Source organism: Rhamphochromis longiceps, linkage group LG20, assembly GCF_057381845.1.
Source record: "Rhamphochromis longiceps isolate RC_006_pf linkage group LG20, R_longiceps_female_GT1.1, whole genome shotgun sequence".
NCBI lineage: Eukaryota > Metazoa > Chordata > Actinopteri > Cichliformes > Cichlidae > Rhamphochromis > Rhamphochromis longiceps.
This window is the reverse complement of record NC_140576.1, coordinates 27,921,423-27,930,787: the sequence shown is the minus strand read 5'-3', so window position 1 is coordinate 27,930,787 and position 9,365 is coordinate 27,921,423. Positions and strand designations below refer to the sequence as shown.

Sequence of the window (9,365 nt, the reverse complement as noted above, 5' to 3'; positions counted from 1 at the left end):
GTGTTAGCATATTAAAGTCCCAACCTATTTAACATTATGAGGGAAAAATATCCATTATCCTCTATATAATGTGGATATTCAAACTTGAGACAGGAAACTGTAATAGTGGTAATTACATATTAATATGGCATTTCTGGGTTTCCTCCCATAAGATGAAATTAGTCTATAGGCTACAACACTGCGCTTCAATCACATTTAACTTCACTGATGCACAGTCTGAGCCTCGGCTCAGGCTTTTACATTTTTCTTCATTTACATCGCCTGAAGGGCAGACATTATATTACTCCCGGGAGAAGATGCTATGATGAAAATGGACTGTCAGGCACATTAGCCGATATATAGCTCACGCAGGACTAATTTAAACACGGAGCGTAACTCAAGCCTTTATTTCATCCAGCTATTGTATGGCCTATTTTATTTTTCCCTGATTATTTCAATGATTGTTTGATTTCAACCGGAGGATTTTTATAGTCACACATAGAAATCAGAATTATGTCAAGCCTGAATTGACAGGGAAAGGTGGTAGAGAAAACCCCACATCATATATCTACAGTCTCTCATAGTCCTGAGCCATAATCCACTTCAGTCTCATTAATGATAAATTGTCTTTAAAGTATTGGCCTATATTAAGAGTGAGAATTTCTCAGAGCCTGATCCAAGCACACGTGTAGTACCAAGATTAATTTGCACAATAATTGATTCATTATTCTCTGCTACATGAGTAATGGTTACTATACCTAAATGAATAGAAAAGGTGTCTCCAATAATCTGATTTACATATTGGTAACAAAAGTGTGTTTCCATAAGCATAAAGCACCTAGCAGGAATCCACAAACCACCTCACATGCAGAAACGAACACATTCAAATCTGCAGTTGTGATGGCAGTGGAAGCAGAAGATAGCGGATATCTGCTCCGGGGCTGGGAAGACTGACTGAGTAACGGCGGTCTCGCCAGAGATCATGCTATCATCATTTCCTTTGATGTGCAGCCATAAAACATTTGGCAATGCTTCCTGTAAATGCAACTGTGAGTTGGAAGCTGTGTCTCGCATTAATAAAGTTTAAAAAAATGACAAAAAAACAATTTTTTTTCTACTTTACCTGCATCATAGACAACTTGGCATCATGACACAGAAGTCTAAAAGGGACTCATTTGACTTCTACAACTCATCTGCATGAAAAAGACAACTTCCTATATATGTTTGTAAGCAAACAGATCATAATGGAGACCAAGATTTTGACTGACAAGCCTTTTTTTTTTGCCTAGTCATTGTTATAGAAACCCTTTTTTTTTTTAGAACCAAGCAGTGCTGAAGGACAATAATTTAATGGCTTTTTTTTTGTTGTTTTAACAAAGACTAATCACTTCAATTAGCAAGAAAATGCATTTTGTGTTATAGAGATTCACAAAATAATATCTCTAATTTCATAATAAATACTTTAATTTGTGATCTGGTGATACACTGATGCTTGACAAACAAAAGTGTAATTGGAAGAATAAAATGTGCTCTAAACAAGTGAAATTACAAAGAGAGTAATTGTGAATATTTTAATGGGTGCAAGCATACAGTAATGTGTGCATTCTTGCATGCTTATTCATTTACGTGTGGGCCAGTTTGCATGGATGCATAACTGAGTTTAATCTATTTTTTCAGTGCACAGAACTCAGGATGGAGAAAACAGTGGACTTTCTGCCTCAACCTGTACTACACCTGATGTCTACAGTGTCATGTGAATGCAAAAGAATGGGTCCACAGCGGTTAATAGGAAGATACCGAGAATTAAAAAGATGCAGCATCTCAGCCAAAAGCAGCATGTTTACGGTCCACTAATTGAACGAAGGCTGCTGTTTGGAGGAAGAAAGCACAGGAGGGCATATGTCAAGATGACAGGTTTATTGATATGCTTAATGCATCACCTACAAGCACACACCTACACTCACAAAGACACACATCATTCATTTTGCTGGGATTCATTGTGAGTTAATATTAGCTCATTATATTTTACAATACATTGTGGACAAAGGGAAAAAATAGGACACAGACAAAACCATTTTTCAGTGTGCAGACATACTAAACTGAATGACTGTGTCTTAGCTGAAAGCAGTCTACCTTAACAATGCCTCATTTCATACGTAGAAGAAAGTCCTGGGAGGATAAATGATTTATTTAGAGCTGATTAGTGGCTGTTTATTATTTTGAAACAAAGAGAAGTGTCCTTGTGGAAGGACAACAGTAAATTCCTATTAGGGCTTTCCTTTTGGAGTGGCTATCTACAGCTGTTTTGGCCAACAGATGTTCAAATAGAATTTCATTGATCCACTGAGTAAAACAAGGCTTTGGATGAGGATAGTCCAATAATGAGTCTAAGGCAGGATCTGCGACACTGTAAAAAGGAGGGAAAAATGGTGGTGGTTTTTGTGATGTGAATACTAATGCATTGACAGTTCAGGCAGTCGTGGCAAATGCACATTGCAGGTCAAAGTTAATGCTGCATTAGGCTAATTGCTGTGTAAAGAAAAAGACCCCTCCACTCCTCTCTTTAAGCAGTAATAGGATCACCACGAGTCTGTGGGAGGAGGCTTGTTTGGCCCATGCACACATGCCATGTTACATGTCTCCTTGTAGGCATTTAGTTTTTGCTCAGTGTGGGAGAAGAATGGAAGCGTGTGAATTACACTCACTGTGGTTTGATAAGAGGTTTCTCATATTTTTTGCATTACATTTGACAGCTAAGACAATCCAAAGTACAACTGATTTGTTTCCCTGATGGGTGAATAGATAAACGAGATTATTGAGAGCTGTTCTCCTGCCACGTTGCCTGTTGTCTGCTCAAGACGGCGGGGTTATTTAGACACGGTGAATCGGTTCATGATGCCTTGTGTTTTCTCTGCTGCTGAATTTCTTGAGAGGAGAAGAAATATAGATTCTCTCTGATCATGGAGGTCTCAGGGGACCAAACACAAAAGGGTCTTCATTTATATATATATATATATATATATATATATATATTAGGGGAGCAACGATACTCGCATCGATATTGAACCGTTCGATACAGTGCTTTCGGTTCCGTACGCATATGTATCGACCAATACAGAATTTGTAATTTATTTTATCAACTTTCCTTCTGACGATGCTGTCTGTATTGAACGCTCAGTGAATCTGCATTCGACTACTCCGCCTAGGCTGCACTGTCAAGCGCAGATCCACTGAGAGCTCAACACAGACAGCATCGTCAGAAGGAAGAGCACAGGGCAAGCTAGCGAGACAGAAGTTAAGCTCTCCTTGCAACATGGCAAATTGAACCTCCCCCACCCTCATTCAGATCTGGCGTTTGGAATTATTTTGGTTTTCATATCTAGCCCCACACACAGGGGGACCAGGGGTAGCTCGTTAACGGAGATTTGCCGTGTTGTGGCGTTAACGTCATTTCAACGAGATTAACGCTGACAGCACTAGTGGGAACACAACGAATATGACTGCACGTTTACGCCGACATTATCCTAGTGCAAAGACAAGTGGAAGCAGACAAAAACAACAAGCATGTATGCTACAAACTTTACCCGAGTCATTTAGACAGTCGTTAGCACATGATTCTCCTTATGGGCACCTGATATGTTTAATATTGTGGCGAGCTCAGACAAGGTGGAGACGGAGGTGTCGTTTGGTTCCCGTGAGCTAGCCAGGGAGCACAGCCGTTTATTGACATCTGCAGAAGAACACTGCCGCTAGCTAACTGCTCAGCGCGGCAACCGCACAGCAACAACAACAGCAACACACAGGGCGCCCTCTGACCCCGGAAGGACACACCGTCGCAGCTAGAGGGCGTCACCCGTCACTATGGCAACATAAACAAAACATAACTGTACAAACAGAACCCCGAACAGCCCTGACCCGCTACAATATGCTGCTGGGAATATAGCCCAGAAGAAGCGTATAGTATAGCTTTTATTTGGGAAAGAGCCATTTCTCTGTAATAAACTCTCTTTTCCAAAGATGAGTGATTCCTCAATCAGATACAAGGCTCGCAAAATCGCTAGCCCAACGTCCCTGGGCTAGCGATTTTTCCAGTCGGGCTACCAAAATCTATCTCTGCCCTGCCCGTCGGGCTATTGTAGGAAGTAAAATATATGTCGATGAGCCACTGTCAATATATGACATATTGCAGTACTCTTACCAAAAGCAGTAAGATTTTGATAAAATTATAAAACCATTTGGTGTTTAAGTATTACAGTTTTTCTTGATAAATTTGGTGTAATTCTTATATCACAAACATCATTCTCACCACTCTTAAGGCACTGCTCAAGACAAGCATTTTTTCCAACACAGATTCACTTGTGCAAAAGACACTAAAACAATAAAAACCTTTTCGCACATATGTAAAAACATGGAAAGTCAGTCACTGAGTTCAACTTGGTGATCAACAAATAAAAACCCTTGCATGAGGAAACACAGTAATGCACTGGAAGAGGTTTACACGGATCAGTCGTCCTGTCCACTTGGCAGAAAAACAGCCCCATAGCATGATGTTTCCACCCCCATGCTTCACAGTAGGTATGGTGTTCTTGGGATGCAACTCAGTATTCTTCTTCCTCCAAACACGACGAGTTGAGTTTATACCAAAAAGTTCTACTTTGGTTTCATCTGACCACATGACATTCTCCCAATCCTCTGCTGTATCATCCATGTGCTCTCTGGCAAACTTCAGACGGGCCTGGACATGCACTGGCTTCAGCAGCGGAACACGTCTGGCACTGCGGGATTTGATTCCCTGCCGTTGTAGTGTGTTACTGATGGTGACCTTTGTTACTTTGGTCCCAGCTCTCTGCAGGTCATTCACCAGGTCCCCCCGTGTGGTTCTGGGATCTTTGCCCACCGTTCTCATGATCGTTTTGACCCCACGGGATGAGATCTTGCGTGGAGCCCCAGATCGAGGGAGATTATCAGTGGTCTTGTATGTCTTCCATTTTCTGATGATTGCTCCCACAGTTGATTTTTTCACACCAAGCTGCTTGCCTATTGTAGATTCACTCTTCCCAGTCTGGTGCAGGTCTACAATACTTTTCCTGGTGTCCTTCGAAAGCTCTTTGGTCTTGGCCATGGCGGAGTTTGGAGTCTGACTGTTTGAGGCTGTGGACAGGTGTCTTTTATACAGATGTTGAGTTCAAACAGGTGCCATTCATACAGGTAACGAGTGGGGGACAGAAAAGCTTCTTACAGAAGACGTTACAGGTCTGTGAGAGCCAGAGATTTTCCTTGTTTGAGGTGACCAAATACTTATTTTCCACCCTAATTTACGGATAAATTCTTTACAAATCCTACCATGTGGATTCATGGATTTTTTTTTCACATTCTGTCTCTCACAGTTGAAGTGTACCTCTGGTGCAAATTACTGACCTCTGTCATCATTTTAAGTGGGGGAACTTGCACAATCGGTGGCTGACTAAATACTTTTTTGCCCATATGTATATATATATATATATATATATATGTCACAGAATTTAAGGCCTTTATAATCACAGAGCATACAGAGAAAAGTACTAAACTGAATCAATTTCAGCTTTTGTTTCTCGTGATGTATATTGTATTAATAATTAAATTTCATTATCTGTGTCTTTACCACACAGGTGTAGATACTGTAGGTTCAGTGAATGCTTAAATTGCACTGATTAGAATATACTGGACATTCAAAGCTAAGATTCAGCGCACTGTGTTAGAGGCTGGGATTTGACTTCATCACATATACAACCTTTGATCATCGTTTATGTCCAGTTGAGAATGAATCTGTGCACTCACATATTAAATGAACTGAAACCAGTAGTGTGATCTCCAGTCTTGATATAAGGAATGAGAGAACTGATAGCTGTTATTTTAATGAGCCTGCCTCAGTTGTTTTAACTCCAAGTACCACAGAGTAATGTGGTAACATCTGGACTGACGAGTTTACTGTCAGCATTTTAATCGCTAGTTTAAAGGCTATAGGTTGCAGCCATTGCTCTAACACTGTATGGCCTCAGTGCTGGTTCTAATAGTCTGAGCTGCTTCCAGCTTTATGTGTGAAGAGCACAGCAGCTTACAAAACACGTAGCTAGCTCATACAGCTGCGACATAAAATTTTCATAAACTAAGATCACCTTAAAATAACGGGGCTACGTGCGGTGATGCTAGCGTTAGCCATGTTAGCACGTTACCTTCAACAGGTGGTCAGACTGTGAAAACAGGCACTCAGTCAGAGGTTGCGCTCTCCGTTTCGCTGCAGGGTCTAGTAGTGATGGGTCGTTCGCGAACGAAATGGCTCTTAGAGCCGGCTCTTTGACGTGAACGACGCGAGCCGGCTCCTTATCGCGAGCCGTCACGTGGGTTTTTTTTTTCCTTTCTTTCTCTCAGCCTCTCTCTCGCACTTTTTTTCCGCTTCACTCTGCACGCGAGCCTTGTGCTTTACGCTGGGCAGAGGGGGGAGGGGCGGTAGTTACACTCAGTAGCACAGGAACAGAGCCAGAGAGAGAGAAAGAGAGGCAGGGACAACAACATTAGAAAGGTATAGTAATCATCCACAACTATTTTCGGTTGCAGATGATAAAGGATTGAGAAAGTTTATTCATGCAGGTCCATATGACAGAGAATATGCATGTTCTTTTTGTTTTCATATTATAATTTATATTTAATTGTGTTGTGGTTTGCAGTGTTTTGTGTTCTTTTCACTTTAAATTTGTGAAAGGAAAAAGCTGAAAATTTAAATAGTTAAAACTTGAAATGTGAATAGTTGATTTTTGTATTATATGATTTATTTATTACATTTTATGTGGAGTGAATAAATAAAAGTATATTTACGGTGGCCCCTAGAGACAAAGCACATACAAACTTCAAATCACGTACGAACTCTGAAGCATGTACAAACTCCAAAACACGTAAAAACACGTACAAACTCCAAAACACGTAAAAACTCCAAAACACGTAAAAACACGTACAAACTCCGAAGCACGTAAAAACTCAGAAGCACATAAAAACTCAAAACACGTACAAAAGACAACAGAAGTGCTCCAGGATGCTGGGCGCAGTGTTGAGCCTTTGTTATCTTGTGGCTACACAAGCCAGCAAGTACCAACGACCGGATTTGGTGTGTGGTAGTAACAGGTAAATGAACTTTTTTTTAAATTATTTGAATATATATATGAGTGCCTGTGTATAAATACACAAACAATACACACATGCTTTCAATTGTATAATTTAAGTGATCTAGTAGCTCTGCTTTGGAAGTTCAGTTCATGCTAGAAATGTGTTTTGGAGTTTGTACGTGTTTTGTCTCTAGGGGCCACCGCATATATTTATATATAAACATATATAAATAAAACCACTTGTTTTTACGTTAGTAATTCCTTTTGTGCATAATTTTATATTATTGTTAATAATAAATTAATTAAAGCAACAAAACAACCTGAAGAGCCGGTTCGGAGCCGAAAGAGCCGGCTCTTTTTAGTGAGCCGAACCGAAAGAGCCGGATTCTCTAAAAAGAGCCGGAAATCCCATCACTAGGGTCTAGTGATGGGACGTTCTGTATCGAGGCTTCGGAGCGTGTGACGAGTAATGGAGGGGGCGTTTCCGCGAAGCGCGTATCGAGGCTTGCTTCATTTATGGGAGGAGCTGAAAATGATGACGTCCGAAGCCTCGCTGCCCGGCTGTACCACGTGACTGGTTCATGAAGTGGTTCGAACTTTGCCGCGAGATATGACAGCGATATAAACCCCTCAGACTTCATTCAAAAATGTGGGTGTTTGATGGAGAGTTGCGGTTAGTGAGAGTTTGGAGACCGTATGGAGGTTTATGAGAGTGAGGAAAGTCAGGAGAGAATGGAGCCAGCTAAGAAGAGGAGGATGTCCTCCCCTGTGTGGGAACATTTTGATCTTATTCCTCCCAACAAGGTATGTAAATTTCTACAGAAGATGTATTTTCATGATACTGATGGTGCAATACAATTTATGTTGAGCTGTCTTGACTTTTGTACAAGGTGAAGTGTTTGCTATGTGCCAGGGAGCTGGGATATAACAGCAACACCTCATCCATGCTTAGGCACTACAGAGCTTTGCATGAGAATAAGGGGGACACCGATCGTGGAGCAAGACCAGGTGAGCCATCAAATGCAATGATAATATAGGATGCAGTAATGTTACTAAATGATATAACAATATTATACAACTGTTATAAGTTACGTGTGTGATATTTATATTTGTGCTTTATCTTTATTGTCTTTCCTCAGGAGAACAATCTCAAATAGATGAAGACCTGGTCAGCATGGTGATTGAGGACTCCCAGCCATTTAGCATTGTGGAGGACAAAGGATTCAAAAGATTTGTTAAATCATTAAATCCTAGCTATGTTCTCCCCACTAAAAAGGTCATAAAAGCAGTGAAAATTTAGTTTTTACAGAATAAAATGTGAACAGGCAGGACTGAGGCTCAAAGCCTCAGTGTGTAGCTGTCCATACCTCAACGTTACAAAAGAACAACCACTGTCCACACCCCAACCACACCTCACCTCACAGTAAATGATCATTTCCATTTCAAGCATTTCCAAATAATCATTTCCCATACTGCCACTATAAATATACACAGTATACTGCCATCACTACAATATACATGTTTTACACACTCCTTTTGTTGTTGACATTTACAGGCTGTGTGCAAAATGCCACACTCTTCAAATTCATGCCAGCTATTATTTTTACGTCCAGTAGGTGTCCTGCTAGAGCAAATGAAGCTTCATGAAGCTTCGCGTTGGGGTTAGGGTTGCCAACCGTCCCTTAAAATACGGAATCGTCCCGTATTTAGAAACAAAAGTACACGTCCCGTATTGAGCTAATAAGGGACGCACTTTGTCCCGTAATACAGTGAGAATCAAAAGTGGCCTATAACTTTTAATGGAATTAACGCTTTGTTTGAAAACATAATTCCCAGCCCCTCTCCTGCTTTGTGACCAATGAGCTGACAGCACACTTATGACAATTCGAGTATGACAATTCAGATTACTGCTCATCTCATTGGTCGAGGAAAGGTCGCTTGCGGAGAAAATACCGGAAGACAACAGATGACCACAACAAGAAGCATGGCCAACAGGGGAACAAACGCCGACACTGCGGTGCAAGTCTCGGACGACAGTACACCTAAAGCTGGGCAGACACTGTGCGATTTTTTCAGTCACGTTATTCAGCTCCTGCTCAAACTGCACGATTGACTCGCAGGGGTTAGAAGTTGGTAGGTCACGATGTACTCTCACACTATACCGCCCGATGCTCTGATGCGACCTGAGAGCTCACACTGTGCCTCCATAACATGAAGGTTATAACAGAAAATCTGTCGCTCGCTCTGTCT

At 41.1% G+C, this 9,365-nt stretch overlaps 1 protein-coding gene across 1 annotated transcript; it reads left to right on the top strand.

The window, feature by feature from the left end:
- Nucleotides 1-7,562: 7,562 nt before the first annotated feature.
- LOC146645530 (uncharacterized) lies at nucleotides 7,563-8,739 on the top strand. Its single transcript, XM_085394641.1, has 3 exons — nucleotides 7,563-7,919; nucleotides 8,006-8,123; nucleotides 8,255-8,739. The coding sequence occupies exons 1-3, from the start codon at nucleotides 7,812-7,814 to the stop codon at nucleotides 8,413-8,415; spliced, it is 387 nt and encodes a 128-aa protein (XP_085250767.1). The 5' UTR covers nucleotides 7,563-7,811; the 3' UTR covers nucleotides 8,416-8,739.
- Nucleotides 8,740-9,365: the final 626 nt, after the last annotated feature.